This window comes from Oncorhynchus mykiss, chromosome 17 (assembly GCF_013265735.2).
Source record: "Oncorhynchus mykiss isolate Arlee chromosome 17, USDA_OmykA_1.1, whole genome shotgun sequence".
Classification (NCBI taxonomy): domain Eukaryota; kingdom Metazoa; phylum Chordata; class Actinopteri; order Salmoniformes; family Salmonidae; genus Oncorhynchus; species Oncorhynchus mykiss.
The window spans coordinates 41,694,118-41,711,820 of NC_048581.1; the positions used below are offsets into that span (position 1 = coordinate 41,694,118).

The 17,703-nt window shown below is 40.9% G+C and overlaps 1 protein-coding gene across 1 annotated transcript in view; it reads left to right on the forward strand.

Annotated features, from left to right (window-relative positions):
• Positions 1–12,063, forward strand: part of LOC110493897 (eyes absent homolog 2) — a 64,307-nt gene extending 52,244 nt beyond the window's left edge. Inside the window, exons 9-16 of the mRNA XM_021568477.2 lie at positions 349–432; positions 6,192–6,281; positions 8,160–8,218; positions 9,137–9,297; positions 9,550–9,664; positions 9,897–10,018; positions 10,410–10,510; positions 10,989–12,063. Coding sequence (XP_021424152.1) covers positions 349–432; positions 6,192–6,281; positions 8,160–8,218; positions 9,137–9,297; positions 9,550–9,664; positions 9,897–10,018; positions 10,410–10,510; positions 10,989–11,069 — 813 coding nt within the window. The 3' untranslated portion in view covers positions 11,070–12,063. The remainder of the gene's footprint in view (positions 1–348; positions 433–6,191; positions 6,282–8,159; positions 8,219–9,136; positions 9,298–9,549; positions 9,665–9,896; positions 10,019–10,409; positions 10,511–10,988) is intronic.
• The last annotated feature ends 5,640 nt before the right edge of the window (positions 12,064–17,703 follow it).

The window sequence follows — 17,703 nt, forward strand, 5'->3', positions numbered from 1 at the left end:
ACACTGAGCTACAATATGACCACAGGCACACTGTTATTAAAATGTAAGAACACAGGTTACTGACAGTTAGACAGATGGTTTAAAGTGAAGTTGCACTTCCATAACTGTAAAGAAATCATCAGAAGTGTCATTTATAGATCTCACTCAGTAAAAGTCATAAAAGAGTTCACAACATTTACAAATAATGGTAGAACAGTTTAGTAGCTCTTGGTGGTCTTTTATGATTTTCCAAGTAATTTTTCTACTGATTGATCAGTTTGTATGTGTGGCCCGCACTGTCATTTTCTCTTCAACGTAGAGATAGAAAAATAACAATTTGGCTAAATATGTCTTTGTCTTATTTTCCAGCGTGTGTTTGTGTGGGACCTTGACGAGACCATCATCATTTTCCACTCTTTGCTCACAGGGAGCTTCTCCACACGATTTGGCAAGGTAGAAAAAATGGACTTATATGACTTAAAACACTCTCTCCATATCACTTTTCAAATTAAATAACCATGAAAGTATTTGACGGCTTATTTAAACTAATCCTTGATAGTTGCAAAGCTACTGGTAATTTAACAAAGTAAGCGGAATCATCAGTAATTTTGGTGAATAACAGGTCATTTATGGTCATTTGGTCATTTATACTTGATTAAAATGTATTTATATTTACCATAACATTAGCATAACATATTCTTATTTTGTCATTTGTATATACAGTATGTTTTTTTTTTTTTTTTTTTTCATTTAACCCCCTTTTTTGTGATATCCAATTGCGATCATGTCTCATTGCAACTCTCCAAAGGGCTCGGGAGAGGCGAAGGTCGAGTCATGCGTCCTCCAAAACATGACCTGCCAAACCACGCTTCTTAACACCCGCCCGCTTAACCCAGAAGCCAGCTGCACCAATGTGCCGGAAGAAACACCGTTCAATTGACGACTGAAGTTAGACTGCAGGCACCCAGTCAAATCAAATCAAATCAAATGTATTTATATAGCCCTTCGTATATCAGCTGATATCTCAAAGTGCTGTACAGAAACCCAGCCTAAAACCCCAAACAGCAAGCAATGCAGGTGTAGAAGCACGGTGGCTAGGAAAAACTCCCTAGAAAGGCCAAAACCTAGGAAGAAACCTAGAGAGGAACCAGGCCAAGATGGCCAAGATGTTCAAATGTTCATAAATGACCAGCATGGTCAAATAAGAAAGGCAGAACAGTTGAAACTGGAGCAGCAGCACAGCCAGGTGGACTGGGAACAGTCCACCACATGGAGTCGCTAGAGCGCGATGAGCCAAGTAAAGCCCCCCCCCAGGCCAAACCCTCCCCTAACCCGGACGACGCTGGACCAAATGTGCACCGCCCTATGGGACCCCTGGTCACGGCTGGTTGTGACACAGCCTGGTATCGAATCCCAGGCTGTAGTGATGCCACAACACTACGATGCAGTGCCTTAGACATCTGCACCACTCAGGAGACCTATTAGTATATATTTTACATTTGATACACACATTTGCCACACAGAGGGCCAGAGATAATTACAGACACCTGTGATCATCTGAAGTACCCAAAAAGGCCACTAGATGTAATCTGATAAAATAAAAATAAATACTTGAAAGTTACCCAAATTCTGGTGGTTTACTAGTAAACTTAAAATGTTTCCAGTAATATTCTCTCCCTTTGCAAACCTAATACTTGATTATATAAACTATGCAATATCAGTTAAGGGTGAATCCTAACTTCCAGTGGAATTGTGTGCGTTGATGTCAATGGGACTAAATTAATATTCTACTGGAAGTTAGGATTCACTCCTTAAAGCCTAACTTTTTAAGAAGTGTTTTTGTCCTTTGCTCTCTCCTTGACTTTTCACACGCTTGGTGTTTTCCTTCTGTGCCCTCTTGTCTCTTTATATAATCCAGGGGACTTGTTTGGCCAACCCACGTCCCACTGTTTGATTGACAGCTGATTAACCTTTACATAATAGACAGGCAGCTGATGAGGGCAACAATAGTCATGTTTCTTTTTTTTGGCCACAACAGTGTTTTGAATTCTCACGGTCCCGCTGCGGTTTGACGCGATGTAAACGTGGAGTTGGAGAGAGAGAGCCAGAGCGGGAGAGAGTAACAAGTATTAGGCCTAAGCGCTCCACCATTTTGGCACTCTGTTGTTTCTTTTTCAACATATTGTCGGGGAGAAAGGAGAGGATGGAAGTGTTGACATTTGACTGGTGTGCCAAATTCCTGATTCCACCCACCCAGCTTCCCCGCTGAAACGGCAAACTTCAATCTGACATGCTCTGACATCAAAACTTAGACATGCCAGAGAGAAAAAAAGGTTTTGGGTGGGGGAGGTAGAATCCTCAAATCCCCCAAAAAGATTCCGACCAAAGGCCTAGTGGGATTATTTACGAGCCAGGAATTGGTTTTCAATTAGGTAGGAGTGAGTTTGATATGTCTTCTCACAATAATGCTCACTGTCAGGCAATGACCAATGTTTATGTTAGCTTAGGTTTCCCTATATTAAAGAAACAGGATCCCAACTTTTCTTTAAAAAAAACATGATGCTGTGTCTAGACCAGACAGACTATATTGTAACTCCTTCCTTATGACAGTCATTGTATTATGACCAAACTCATTGAGGTAAACAAGTGTTTAGCCTGTGTTGAGGCAAGCAAGGGAAGCCTGGACCCAGGAAGGGGCAGAAAAAAAATGGTTGTGATGAAAAACTCTTGTTTTCACTGCCTTTGAAAAACCAAGGTAAACTCTAGAGCGCATGAGGATTTTATTCCCTACATTATTGGTTCAATGGCCTTTTATTTATCACACGTAGGCTACAGTGCCCGTGCCATCTCTCTCTCTTGCTATCTCTCTCTCTCTTTCTTAGAGTGTGAATTTCCACTCTGCATGAACGATTTGAAAAGTCCACCACTGAAGGCATCAGTGAAATTGTCTGGATTTTTTTGTGCTTTCTGATATTTTCTTGTTCTCTGTGAATTCCTGCCTGTGATTAGGAGGAAGAGTAAGTTGGACCTCTTTCATTTTTATTTCTACCTCACTCCGCATTGAAGAAGACTTGGCAGGGAGTGTGATTATGGATAATTATCTCTATTTAAACTAAACACTCCCTCCCTCTCCTCCCCTCATTCTCATCATCCCAACACTCTCTTTCTGCCCCCCTTCTTCCCTCGCCCCCTCATTCACCAAATCCACTTTGCTGTGGATCAATTGGAGGTGGGAGGAAGGCTGTCATTTTTCAAAATCTAACACTCCCCTTTGGCTGACGCCTCACTCCTCCAATTTTGTCACACTGCCAAGATGTAGAACCACCACTACAGCCACAGCGCCAGTACAGTACAGCACACAGCCACCTGCCCTGCTGGTGCCTAGCCACTCCCCACAACAACAATGTACTGGACTGTTTTCTGACAAACTGTGATTTCTCTGTTGTCTGCGGAAGATTTGTAATTCTCCCATCATTAGAAAAGTGTATCTTCTTCATTCCTGAATTCTTCAATAACTGTGTGTATGTGTGTGCTTGTGTGTGTGCTTGCGTGTGTGCGTGCGTTTGTACATTGTGCGAGTGTATGTGTGACAGAAGGAGGGGTAAAGAGAAAGAGACAGAAAGAGAAAGAGCAGGTTGCAGTTTGGTGGAAAGAATGATTGACAGAAAGGTAATCAGACTTCCTGCTCAGGTGATAGAACCTGTCCTGTCAATCTGAGAGAAGGGCTGCCAGTGTCTTTAGAAGGCTGTTTGGACAGGGAGAAAATAATGACTGTTAGGGGGGTTGGAGTTTGGAATGGCACCTGGTGCGCACGCGACCCAATACAAGCGCATCTACAAGTATTTCTTCTGATTACAGTCTATATACCATAGCAGTATACAGTTGAAGTTGGAAGTTTACATACACTTAGGTTGGAGTCATTAAAATGCATAATTCACTGTTTCACAATTCCAGTGGGTCAGAAGTTTACATATATTAAGCTGGCTGTGTCTTTAAACAGCTTGGAAAATTCCAGAAACTATGTCATGACTTTAGAAGTTTCTGATAGGCTAATTGACCTAATTTGAGTCAATTGGAGGTGTACCTGTGGATGTATTTCAAGGCCTACCTTCAAACTCAGTGCCTCTTTGCGTGACGACATGGGAAAATCTAAAATCTAAATTTTTAGACCTCCACAAGTCTGGTGCATCCTTGGGAGCAATTTCCAAATGCCTGAAGGTACCACGTACATCTGTACAAACAATAGTACGCAAGTATAAACACCATGGGACCACGCAGCCGTCATACCGCTCAAGAAGGAGACGCGTTCTATCTCCTAGAGGTGAACGTACTTTAGTGCGAAAAGTGTGAATCAATCCCAGAACAACAGCAAAGGACCCTGTGAAGATGCTGGAGGAAACAGGTACAAAAGTATCAATATACACAGTAAAATAAGGCCTATATCGACAACCTGAAAGGCCGCTCAGCAAGGAAGAAAGCCACTGCTCTAAAACCGCCACAAAAAAATCTAGACTACGGTTTGCAACTGCACATGGGAACAAAGATTATACTTTTTATGGAAATGTCCTCTGGTCTGATGAAACAAAAATAGAACTGTTTGGCCATAAGACCATCATTATGTTTGGAGGGAAAAGAGGGATGCTTGCAAGCCGAAGAACACCATCCCAACCGTGAAGCACAGGGGTGGCAGCATCATGTTGTGGGGGTGCTTTGCTGCAGGAGGTACTGGTGCACTTCACAAAATAGATGGCATCATGAAGACATCAGTCAGGAAGTTAAAGCTTGATCACAAATGGGTCTTGCAAATGGACAATGACCACACGCATACTTCCAAAGTTGTGGCAAAATGGCTTAAGGACAACAAAGTCAAGATATTGGAGTGGCCATCACAAAGCCTTGACCTCAATCCTATAGAATATTTGTGGGCAGAACTGAAAAAGTGTGTGCGAGCAAGGAGGCCTACAAACCTGACTCAGTTACAGCAGCTCTGTCAGGAGGAATGGGCCAAAATTCATCCAACTTATTGTGGGAAGCTTGTGGAAGGCTACCCGAAACGTTTGACCCAAGTTAAACAATTAAAAGGCAATGCTACCAAATACTAATTGAGTGTATGTAAACTTCTGACCTACTGGGAATGTGATGAAAGAAATAAAAGCTGAAATAAGTCATTCTCTCTACTATTATTCTGACATTTCACATTCTTAAAGTGGTGATCCTAACTGACCTAAAACAGGGAATTTTTACTAGGATTAAATGCCAGGAATTGTGAAAAACTGATTTTAAATGTATTTGGCTAAAGTTCCAACTTCAACTGTATATTGCCACTTCTTTTCATCTGCAATTATTTTCATCTAATTCCTGTCTAGCAAGCAAACTTCACTTGGGAGAATACTAAATCCATTTCAATTTACCATTCTGGATCCCTGAGATATATCCCTGATGCTAGCTGGCTAGAGAAATGCTTGCTACTGTAACTACCAAGGCGCTTTCGCTCTGTGTCAGAGACGTGATGGGGGTCCAGTCCGTCCAATTAGCATGTGTTGTGAGTGTCACTATTTTCACAAAGATGCTGTAGGGAGTAAGACATGCACTACTGGCTCACAGAATGGGCAGAACCGAGTGAATTGAGTACCCATCCTGTGGGCTAGGGAAAGAAATATAATTATGCCAAGGCAGCCTGGTAGCAAACTCTCTGCCAGGGCCCGGTGGTAGGGAAACCCAGTGTTAGATAATCAGACTAAACACTTTGTCATAATTACATACCAAACCTCTTATGACATCTCAGTCAGGTCTATTCAACTGAACTTCAATTCTATCTGTGTGGATATAGAGTCAAGTTCATTTGCTATTTGAAGCTTGGCTGTGTCCTGCTGATTCGACGGTGTATCGTGCAGAAGATCAACATTCATTATATATTCATAAATCCTTTACCACTGTGCGTCCTACCTGTTTTATAACCAATAACATCAAGAGAGACAACCTTTTCTTTCCTGAGATGAACAATGACCTATGCAAAGTAATGTTATGAGAGTAAGTCCTCTTAAACACATGTGAACAAGTGGTTCGTGAAGGGGCGAAACCTAACTTCCACTTTAGTCAAATGTTCACCGAGTTATGCATTGGTGTCAATGGGAGAGTAGATGACAACTAAGTCCATCCTTGTATAAAACAGCTGTATTGACCTTTGTAATGTCTTTGTGTCTCCTTTTCAGGACTCGTCCAAGGCAGTGTCGCTGGGGCTGTGGATGGAGGAGATGATCTTCAACTTGGCCGACTCGCGGCTATTTTTCAACGACCTGGAGGTGAGACTCATTTACCTGATGGATTCGATCATATATTATCCATCCTCCGTTATCCATACTGTTGCTCATCCATCATCTAACATTCACACTTCTGTTTATAATCTATCATCCATATTTGGGCTTATTATCCATCATTGAGCGTCCATACTGTTGTTATTATGAATCACATACATCATCCATCCTCTTTATTATGCATCATCCATAACGTTGCTTATATCCATCATCCTCAATTGATACTATCAGCAGGGCCAGGAGTTTTCCCAGGATTTAGGTGACAGCCCTCATGACAATACTACATCACGTTTAAAAAAGATTCCCTTTCATATTGTTAGGGTTATTCTGTCATATTCTCAAAAGATTTGAGTTGAAAGCCTAACTGTTTAAGTGGGCTAGGGTTAAACTGGAGTATTTTTAACATCATGAATAACAGGTAGGTTTTTCTCTGTGCATTCCACGGCCTTGTTCTAACAAAGACCAGGCTTAAATTTGGTTTGTGGTGAGAAGGAACACTGAGTTGTTAATTATAGGTGTGTGTCTGTCTCTTAAAGGGAGATTAGTTGTGGGGAGGAGGAACAGCTGAGGGAAAGAAGGCAGAAAAAGCAGTTTTCAAACCCGCTTTTTAAGTTCCTTCTATTTGTCATCCTCTGTTGTTAGTTCCCCATTCAAACAGTAGACTAGTGGCGGCCATCTTTGTTAGTCATATGCTGTGGTTGATTTATGAAGTCATTTTCCATCAGGTTTGTCAGCAGCTAATAGAGCGGCAATAGATGCCACAGGCTGAGTAACCTGTACGCGATGAAGAGATACGAGCTAGGAAAAGCTCTATGATAACCAGGTTATAGAGAAACATGCTTTTAGAAGAAATGGAGGCTAATTTAACTAGCTCCAACAATGTGGTGGTCTTGTGCTTTGAGAATAGCCTAAAATCTGCCATATGTTACTGTTAATTTTGCACGTCAGATATGTACTTGTCCTTACATGCCAATTCATGTCATTAAATCACTTTAGTTGGAGAGGTGTTGAAATGACTGCTGCGGGGTCTAGAGCTGCCTATAAAAAAAAATGAGCTTAGCCTATTGGGTTCTGTGGGTCGTGTTATCGATTCCCTCTGTGTCTGTGGGAGCTGGGTCGCAGCACTGGGAGAGTGTCAGGGGAGCATTGGGGGAATGAGGGATGCTGATATGTAAGAGTGTGATGAGTTAGCGTCTTCCTGTGTCTCAGTCCGGTGTAGCTGTGTGAGAGAAGAGATTGAAGTGTGTAGTTACTGAAGTAGGTTTCAGGGGATAAAAGAAGGGAAGAAATGAGAATAGCAGATCAGAAGTGGAGATTCAAAGGGATTTGGTGGAGAGGAGGTGGGAGGATAGTGCATGTATTATATAGTAGCATCATGGGAAATTCGTTTTTAGGATTTTTTTGAGGAAGCAACTTTTTGCACAGTAGTTCACTACCCTGCCTTATATCTACTATATACCTTACTTCCAATATATCAAAAGTCCAGAAATCTTAATAATTTAATAATAATACATTAATACTACACAAAATACTGTTCAGTGGATCTTGTTTTTAGTGGGCATATATCTGAAGGTTCTTTGGCAGTTGGCAAAAGGTGTTGATGTGGTATAAATCTTAGTGGGGTTTATTAGTGGAGTGTGGTGGTGTCAAGTAGAGCTGGTACGCTCCCATATTCCAAGTACATTTTTTTCTTCTGGCGCCTGGATGTCCCAGCAGCCTATTTCCGCCTCCCTGTTGTCTTTTGTTTAACATTTTTTATTTTGTTCTATCGCTCCCCTAGGCTCCCTTAAGAAACCTGCCCGTGCACAGCTCTGAAACGGATCTCCCTCTCTAATATATCCGCTTTCTTTCCCTCTCCTTTCCCAGGAATGTGACCAAGTTCATATTGATGACGTGGCGTCAGACGACAATGGGCAGGACTTGAGGTACTGTACAGCTTTTCCTCTTGAACTCAACTCGGCCCCACACTTAAACCAGCACTGAGTGGGTTTAGTAAAGGAGGGGGTGGGGGGGAATATGTCCTGCTCTCTTTCTTGAAAACGTCTCCCACTGGGCAGACACTGGTTGAAAAAAAAACATTGTTTCCTCGTCATTTCAGTGAAATTACGTTGAACCAACGTGGAATAGACGTTGACTTGACATCTGTGCCCAGTGGGCTGTCTCTCTCTGTCCCTTTTTGTTTGTGTGTTTTCCTGTGTGCGTGCGTGTATGCGTCTCTCGCTCTCTCGCCATGGCAATTTAATAACAGTATCATCATTCTTCAACGTCTCATCAGAACAGTACTGTCATTCTCTATGTCTGGCTTATTCCAGACATGTTACTACATAAAGTGATGAAGAATTTTAGGATAGATTTCAAAGAAATAGTTGAAAAAGTGCAAGATGTTGCTCAAATGCCTATGTGCGTTCCTTACCATTTAAGTGCTTTTGGGCATGTTACCCTTTTCCACACAAAAATATTTATGAACCTCATTACATTGGATTTGCAAACTGCATGTTCTCCCACTTAAATATAACGCACTTATAATATTGATGTATTCTATATTCAATTTCTTTGATTTATTGTGTCATTTATACTGTCAGCTATTGGTCTTAAATCCAAAGGCCTCTCTCTCATGGTTGGCATCTTTCTTTTTATTATTGGTCTCACCCTTGCTCTTTTTATAGGATTTTTTTTTGAGGCATAATGCATTAATCCATTATTTCGTTACCTTACTTCAGTTATTATATTATACTAGGCCTACTCCATGTAACTAAAGGTTCTGGTCTTAGGCAGCACTGGTCAAATCCCACCAAACATCAACTAAATGTGTACATTGATTAGACATGGTTGTTGTCTTGCAGCATGTATAACTTTGGCACAGACGGATTCCAGAGCCCTGCGGGTGCCGGTACTCTGTGCCTGGGCTCAGGTGTCCATGGTGGGGTGGACTGGATGAGGAAACTAGCCTTCCGCTACCGGAGAGTAAAGGAGATCTACAACACCTACAAGAACAACGTGGGAGGTGGGTTCTGACAGGAGCTAGAAGAGGGTGTGTGTGTGTGTGTGTAAAATATTCTCTCGCGGTTAACAAATCATACAAATACATATACAAATCACAATGTCAATTTAAATTGGTTCATTCTGTAGAATCATGATCATAATAACTAATTAACATTGCATCTTCATATACTGCTCAGCTATCAATTTGTGTTTTGTTTTTGTATACCAATCTATGATGAATAATGTGTTAGTGTGTGATTGTGATTGTTGTCAGGTTTGGTGGGCAGTCCCAAGCGGGAGGAATGGCTGCAGCTGCGGAGGGAGATGGAGGTCCTGACAGATCTGTGGCTGACCCAGGCTGTCAAGGCCCTGGCCCTCATTAACTCCAGGTCAGGACACACCCCTTCTCAACTGCCTAGCTACCCTATGGTGGAACTATTTAGAAAATAATAAACAATGTAAAGTGATATTAGCGTATGTAATCCATAAAAATGAAATGGACAGTTTTTCCTTGTTGTCACTCTTTTTTTGTCCCATTCAAACTGACACAAGGCAATTATCGTACTTGTTTGAACATGACACACATATTGACATCATGTGTTGACATCTCTCTGTTTCCAGACCAAACTGTGTGAATGTGCTGGTGACCACCACCCAGTTGATCCCAGCCCTGTCCAAGGTCCTGCTCTATGGTCTGGGCTCAGCGTTCCCCATAGAGAACATCTACAGTGCCACCAAGACAGGTGAGGTAGCACACAGCACTCGATATGGCGCAGAACACTTGTTAGGGTTAAAAAGCCCAACTCATCGTGTCAAGGAAGGAATATTATATTTACAGTTGGGCTGATTGTGCACAGATAGTAGTACCCGACAGAAAATGTTTCCCAACCACGGTGCGAAAACAATCTAGTACTAGCAGACTTTCGTTTTGTGCGATCCTTGTTTATGTTTGGGAAATTTTCATTAAGTGTTATTTAAACACTTATTTGTTAACACTTACGTTTAACACTTTTAACCCTTAATTTGTAAAGAATTTGAACACTTACATATGTTTAACACTTATTTGTTAACTGTCACTTTTAACACTTTTAAACACTTAACATTTTTAAAAGTAACACAACACTTATTTTCCAGGGAAAGAGAGCTGCTTTGAGCGTGTGGCCCAGAGGTTCGGCCGGCGAGCAGTGTACGTGGTCATAGGGGACGGAGTGGAGGAAGAGTCTGTAGCCAAGAAGGTGAGACTCACATGTAACCAGGAAAAGGGGTGGGGGTACACAAGATATTACCCCCGGCCTTATTTTTCATGCTATGAAGTCCGATTAAATTGAATATGCACCCACACATATTATTTCATGCGTTTGCTTGTTATTATTTGAAAAAACTAAATAATGTTTATATCCTGCAGGATGAAATTGTGTTCGGTATTAGTTTGACTGAACCCTCTCCAACACTGTCTAAGATTGTATTAGCTCGCCAAGCTTAGGCAACTTGACTGTGGTTAACCGAACAATAATAGCCAGCTAGTCACATTAGTCAGTGTTCAGCTAGTTACATTAGCTACCTAGTTTAGCCAGTGTTCAGCATTTAAAACATTTCCGTTTGTGTCTTTCAGTATCTAGTTTAGCCAGTGCTCCACATTTTAAACATGTCCTTTTGTACCTTGCAGTAGCTAGTTTAGTCAATGTTCTAAACATGTCTGTTTGTGTCTTGCAGAAGAACATGCCTTTCTGGAGAGTGTCGTGTCGGCCTGACCTGGAGGCTCTAAGTCATGCACTGGAGCTGGACTACCTCTAGTGGGCGCTATAACAATCTCATCATGCCTTTAGCCAGTTCCTGCCTGGTGATGCCGCTTCCTGTCCAATGGACCAATTGGGTTGAGGGCAGCGACGATTCACCACCATACAAAAGCAAAGAATGACGGACCAATCTTTGTATCAGCAGGGAAACGCAATTGTTACTGGAAATTGTACATGTGCTTTCACCCGTTCACACAGGGACTTTTACATGTGAAAGGTATCCCACTTTGGAACTTTAGAGCGTTGCACTGAAAATAATGACCAAGGTCAGGGATGGGCAACTGGTGGCCTCAGCAGTTTTTCTCTTGTTATGTCAATTAGGCCATATCAGCTAAAATGTTTTAGATTGGTAAATTTGTCTATCGGTCAGCTATCTAAACCAGCAATCATGGTTGAATTACCGGCCGGGGGCCACCATTGATTTTGTTAGTCAGTCTCACTCAGATATCATATTAAATACTGCAAACATTTCTCTCCAGCCTATGGCAAAATGTGTAGAATTACAAAAATGTCGCTGTTAAACAGCAAATGTTCTTCACCGCCCATGGCAAAATGAGTAGAATTGCAGGAAATGTGCTACAAAATTGCTAAATCTTCTTTCCGCCCCATGGCAAAATGTGTAGAATTGTAGCAAACTTTCTTTAAAGCTCCACATTTTCTCTATGCCCCATGGCAAAATGTGTAGAATTGCACGAAATAAACTATAACATTTTAAAACAATGTCTCTCCGCTGTCAAGAGGAGGGCTGCTAAAATGCTTTGCTCTCAATGTGGTTGGTGTGACCCGCAAGCAACTACCATCCCTCATAATGAGTTCAGTTTCTTGTGGCCCCCAGACCCATCAAAGTTACCCATCCCTGACCTAGGTGATCTACAGTTGAAGTCGGAAATTTACATACACCTTAGCAAAATACATTTAACTCAGTTTGTCACAATTCCTGACAATCCTCGTAAAAAATCACTGTCTTATGTCAGTTAGGATCACCACTTTATTTTAAGAATGTGAAATCAGAATAATAGTAGAGAGAATGATTTATTTCAGCTTGTATTTCTTTCATCACATTCTCAGTGGGTCAGAAGTTTACATACACTCAATTAGTATTTGGTAGCATTTCGGGTAGCCTTCCACAAGCTTCCCACAATAAGTTGGGTGAATTTTGGCCCATTCCTCCTGACAGAGCTGCTGTAACTGAGTCAGGTTTGTAGGCCTCCTTGCTCGCACACGCTTTTTCAGTTCTGCCCACAAATGTTCTATAGGATTGAGGTCAAGGCTTTGTGATGGCCACTCCAGTACCTTGACTTTGTTGTCCTTAAGCCATTTTGCCACAACTTTGGAAGTATGCTTGGGGTCATTGTCTATTTGGAAGACCCATTTGCGATTAAGCTTTAACTTCCTGACTGATGTCTTGAGATGTGACTTCAATATATCCACATAATTTTCCTACCTCATGCTGCCATCCATTTTGTGAAGTGCACCAGTCCCTCCTGCAGCAAAGCACCCCACAACATGATGCTGCCACCCCCGTGTTTCATGGCTGGGATGGTGTTCTTGGGCTTGCAAGTCTCCCCCTTTTTCCTCAAAACATAACGATGGTCATTATGGCAAACAGTTATTTTTTTGTTTCATCAGACCAGAGGACATTTCTCCAAAAAGTATGATCTTTGTCCCCATGTGCAGTTGCATCCCGTAGTCTGGCTTTTTTATGGCGGTTTTGGAGCAGTGGCTTCTTCCTTCCTTAGCGGCCTTTCAGGTTATGTCGATATAGGACTCGTTTTACTGTGGATATAGATACTTTTGTACCTTCTTCACAAGGTCCTTTGCTGTTGTTCTGGGATTGACTTGCACTTTTCGCACCAAAGGACGTTCATCAGGACACGTCTCCTTCCTGAGCGGTATGACGGCTGCGTGGTTCCATGGTGTTTATGCTTGCGTACTATAGTTTGTACAGATGAACGTGGTACCTTCAGGCGTTTGGAAATTGCTCCCAAGGATGAACCAGACTTGTGGAGGTCTGCAATTTTTTTTCTGGGGTCTTTCTTTTGATTTTCCCATGATGTAAAGCAAAGAGGCATTGAGTTTGAAGGTAGGCCTTGAAATACATCCACAGGTACACCTCCTATTGACTCAAATTATGTATATTAGCCTATCAGAAGCTTCTAAAGTATTGACATCATTTTCTGGAATTTTCCAAGCTGTTTAACCTTTCTAGCGCAGGGTCCTCGACAACATTCCGCTGAAAAGGCAGCGTGCGAAATTCTAAAATATTTTGGGGAAATATGTAACTTTCACACATTAACAAGTCCAATACAGCAAAGGAAAGATAAACATATTGTTAATCTACCCATCCTGTCCAATTTCAAAAATGCTTTACAGCTAAAGCACAACACATGATTGTGTTAGATCACCACCAAGTCGAAAAAACACACAGCCATTTTTCCAGCCAAAGATAGGAGTCACAAAAAGCAGAAATATAGATAAAATGAATCACTAACCTTTGATGATCTTCATCAGATGACACTCATAGGACATCATGTTACACAATACATGTATGTTTTGTTCGATAATGTGCATATTTATAACCAAAAATCTCAGTTTACATTGGCACATTACGTGCAGTAATGTTTTTATTCCAAAACATCTGGTGATTTTGCAGAAATACTCATAATAAACATTGATAAAATATACTAGTGTTATTCACAGAATTAAAGATAGACCTCTCCTTAATGCAACCTCTGTGTCAGATTTCAATTTTTTTAACGGAAAAAGTATAATCTGAGAACGGTGCTCAGAACCCAAAACAGCCAGAGGAATGTCCGCCATTTTGGAAACAACAAAGTTAGAAGCAACACCATAAATATTCACTTACCTTTGATGATCTTCATCAGAAGGCACTCCCAGGAATCCCAGTTCGACAATAAATGACAGATTTGTTCCATAAAGTACCATAATTTATGTCCAAATAGCCACTTGTTGTTAGCGTGTTCAGCCCAGTAATCCATCTTCATGAGGTGCAGGCACTTCATCCAGACAAAAACTCGAAAAGTTACATTACAATCCTTTAGAAACATGTCAAACGATGTATGAAATCAATCGTTAGGATGTTTTTAATATAAAACATCAATAATGTTCCAACCGGAGAATTCCTTTGTCTTCAGAAAAAGCACTGGAACGCGAGGTAACTCTGTCGGGAGCGAGCGTCATGAGACCAAGGCTCTCTGCCAGACCACTGACTCAGAGATCTCATGAGCCCCTCCTTTACAGTATAATCCTCATTCAAGTTTCAAAAGACGGTTGACATCTAGTGGAAGCCGTAAGAAGTGCAACCTCATCCATATCTCAATGTGTATTCGGTAGGCCAAGCTTTGAAAAACTACAAACCTCAGATGTCCCACTTCCTGGTTGGATTTCTCTCAGGTTTTCGCCTGCCATATGAGTTCTGTTATACTCACAGACATCATTCAAACCGTTTTAGAAACTTCAGAGTGTTTTCTATCCAATACTAATAATAATATGCATATATTAGCATCTGGGACAGAGTAGGAGGCAGTTCACTCTGGGCATGCTTTTCATCCAAAAGTGAAAATGCTGCCCCCTATCCCAAAAAGGTTAAAGGCACAGTCAACTTAGTGTATGTAAACTTCTGACCCACTGGAATTGTGAAACAGTGAATTGTAAGTGAAATATTCTGTCTGTAAACATGTACAAAGTAACTGACTTCCCAAAACTATAGTTTGTTTACAAGAAATGTGTGGAGTGGTTGAAAAATGAGTTTTAATGACTCCAACCTAAGTGTATGTAAACTTCCAACTTCAACTGTAAGTGCATTTAGTCCTTACGTGGGGGATGATTAGTTTTATTTAGTTTATTTGTTTGTTGTGTGCTCACTTTTCTTATTAGGAATGGGATAGAGGAAATTGTTAAGAGACCTTCTAGTAGACACTACCAGCAAGTTATTAAGGATAAATCCTACCTTGACTTGATCTTTTCACATGGCTTTTTTGATACATTGTACATTTCTATTATAACTATGGCCCCAATAGTAGCTCTGTCTCATTCAGCAGGTTATTGATTCATTCATAGTCTGAATATTTATATTTTTTTACCTATAATTTGTGACCTACGGTATTTCAGTTATGCCTGATCAAAATGATATTGTAGATAAAAATACAAATCAGTCAAGTGTCCAATCACAAAATTATGAGCTGAGACCTAAAAGAAAGAAATGGGAGAGGATTTTCGCAAAACCTACCAGCGACAATTATCTAAAAATGAAGATGGAGATAGCAACCATTTTCGGATTTTACCATAACATTTGATTCATAGTCCATTGACCCATGATATGTCATAAATCATTTAATTGAATATTCTATTGATTTGAAACAAACACACTTATGCAGTCAATCTAAACCGGACAAAATACTTCCAACCCTACTGGAGATGACTGTTTAATGTTGTTATCTAATATACCAAAGATTAATACTCAAATATCTTATCCATTCCATGCCACACTTTGAAAAATAATTATTAAAAGCCAACTCTGCATCCTTCATTTGCAACTAAGCAAAGAGGTTCAGACAGACAGACAGAAAGACAAACAGTCAAAGCACAAGGAAATCATACACTTAACTTAAGAAATACCAATTCCTTGTGAAACGTCTTTTTAGCGTATACATTTGTCATGGAGAGGACTTAGGGCTCTATTCAATCCGCATCGCGGAAGTTCAGCTTTAAAGCGTGACTGAAATGTAAAGGCAATGTTCCTGCTTTAGCGGGGATTGCATTCACAATGGGTCGGTTCAATCGTAAATTGCCTTTACATTTCTATCCCAGAATATGTAACACTTCAGGTTTACAGATTGAATAGAGCACTTAGTCTGGCGATTGAATCTTATTCTGTTTCATGAATTGATCGGTGTACAATTGGTGTTATCTTTCTTCATGAATGTTTATATAGCCTGTATGTAATGAAAATGGTATGATTGTCTTTGGACATGCATGTGCCTATTACAGTGCCTGTCAGCTTAGCTATGATTTGTATATAAGGTTTTATTGTTGATTTGTTTTGACGGACAATTATAATAGATTAATAAAGATAAATTAATTACATTCTGAGAAAAGTGTATCTTATTTCAAATTGAATTGCTCACTGACTATACATTGTAACTATATTCCAGAATTTTCACCTAATAGGTCATTTGACGTCTACTTTTGCCTTCAGAACAGCCTCAATATGTCAGGGCATGGACTCCACAACGTGTCAAAAGCGTTCCACAGGGATGCTGGCCCATGTTGACTCCAATGCTTCCCACAGTTGTGTTCTTGAGACACTCAAACAGGTGTGACTCCCACCTACTACCATATCCCATTCAAAGGCACTTAAAATATTTAATCTTGCCCATTCACCCTCTGAATGGCACACATACACAATACATGTCTCAATTATCTCAAGACTTAAAAAAGACATCTTTAACCTGTCTCCTCCAATTCATCTACACTGATTGAAGTGGATTTAATAAATTACATCTGTCACACCGTGATCTGTTTCACCTGTCTTTGTGATTGTCTCCACCCCCCTCCAGGTGTTGCCCATCTTCCCCATTATCCCCTGTGTACTTATACCGGTGTTCTGTTTGTCTGTTGCCAGTTTGATTTGTTTCGTCAAGTCTACCAGCGTTTTTCCCTCTGTTCCTGTCTCTCGGTTGTTCCTGGTTTCCCAGTGTTGACCTTTACTGCCTGCAATTGACCTGTCTTTTGCCTGCCCCTGTTGGATTAATAAACTGTTACGGCACAGTCGATAGTGCGCTGGACCTCGGGCTCGAACATCGAGGGTTCGAGACCTGCTCCCTGCTGTTTCATTACATTGGTGTCAGAAGTGATCGGACCTCGCATTCACGACAGTGCGTGTGCTTGGCCGGTGAGCGTGTTCCTGTAAGACGAGTCGCAAGCTAGCTCGAGGATGCACTCTTTGAAAGGAGGGAGTAGTGTATCAACCCTGTGTTTATAAGCGCAGAAATCGTCCCTTCCGCACGAGCATGCTTTTACGGCAGAGTCGATAGCGCGCCGCATCTCGGGCTCAAAGGTCGAGGGTTCGAGACCTGCTCCCTGCTGTTTCATTACAATAAGATCATACACATAACATCGGCTAGCGACAGCTAACGTTAGCTAGCTATCAGTACACTTGAAATGAAACCATTTTCTGTCAAAATTAGATATGTGTAATATCTGAAAATATAACCAGTATACATTGTGGTTGGACACATCTCCTGTCTGATGCCATGCATGGTTGCTTTAGTTTGACAAAGTAATCCAGACTGGTGTTTTCTCCATCTCCTTAGCTATCATACTCAAATTCCAATGATTTCAAAACTCGGTCCTCCAGAAAGTGGAGAGCATACACATAACGTTAGCTAGCGAGCCAGCCAGCCAGCTAACATTAGCTAGCTAACAGTACACTATAACTTGACATTAGGTTTATGCAGTTTTACTAAGCGTTTTTTTTTTTAAGCCGCGTTCAACACGATTACCTAACATACTGACCAGCTCCAATAGACAGAATAAACCAACTAGGCTCGTAAATTTTTAATTTTTATTCACATTTACAGATGGCATATAAGTTTGATATTAAGGCACAT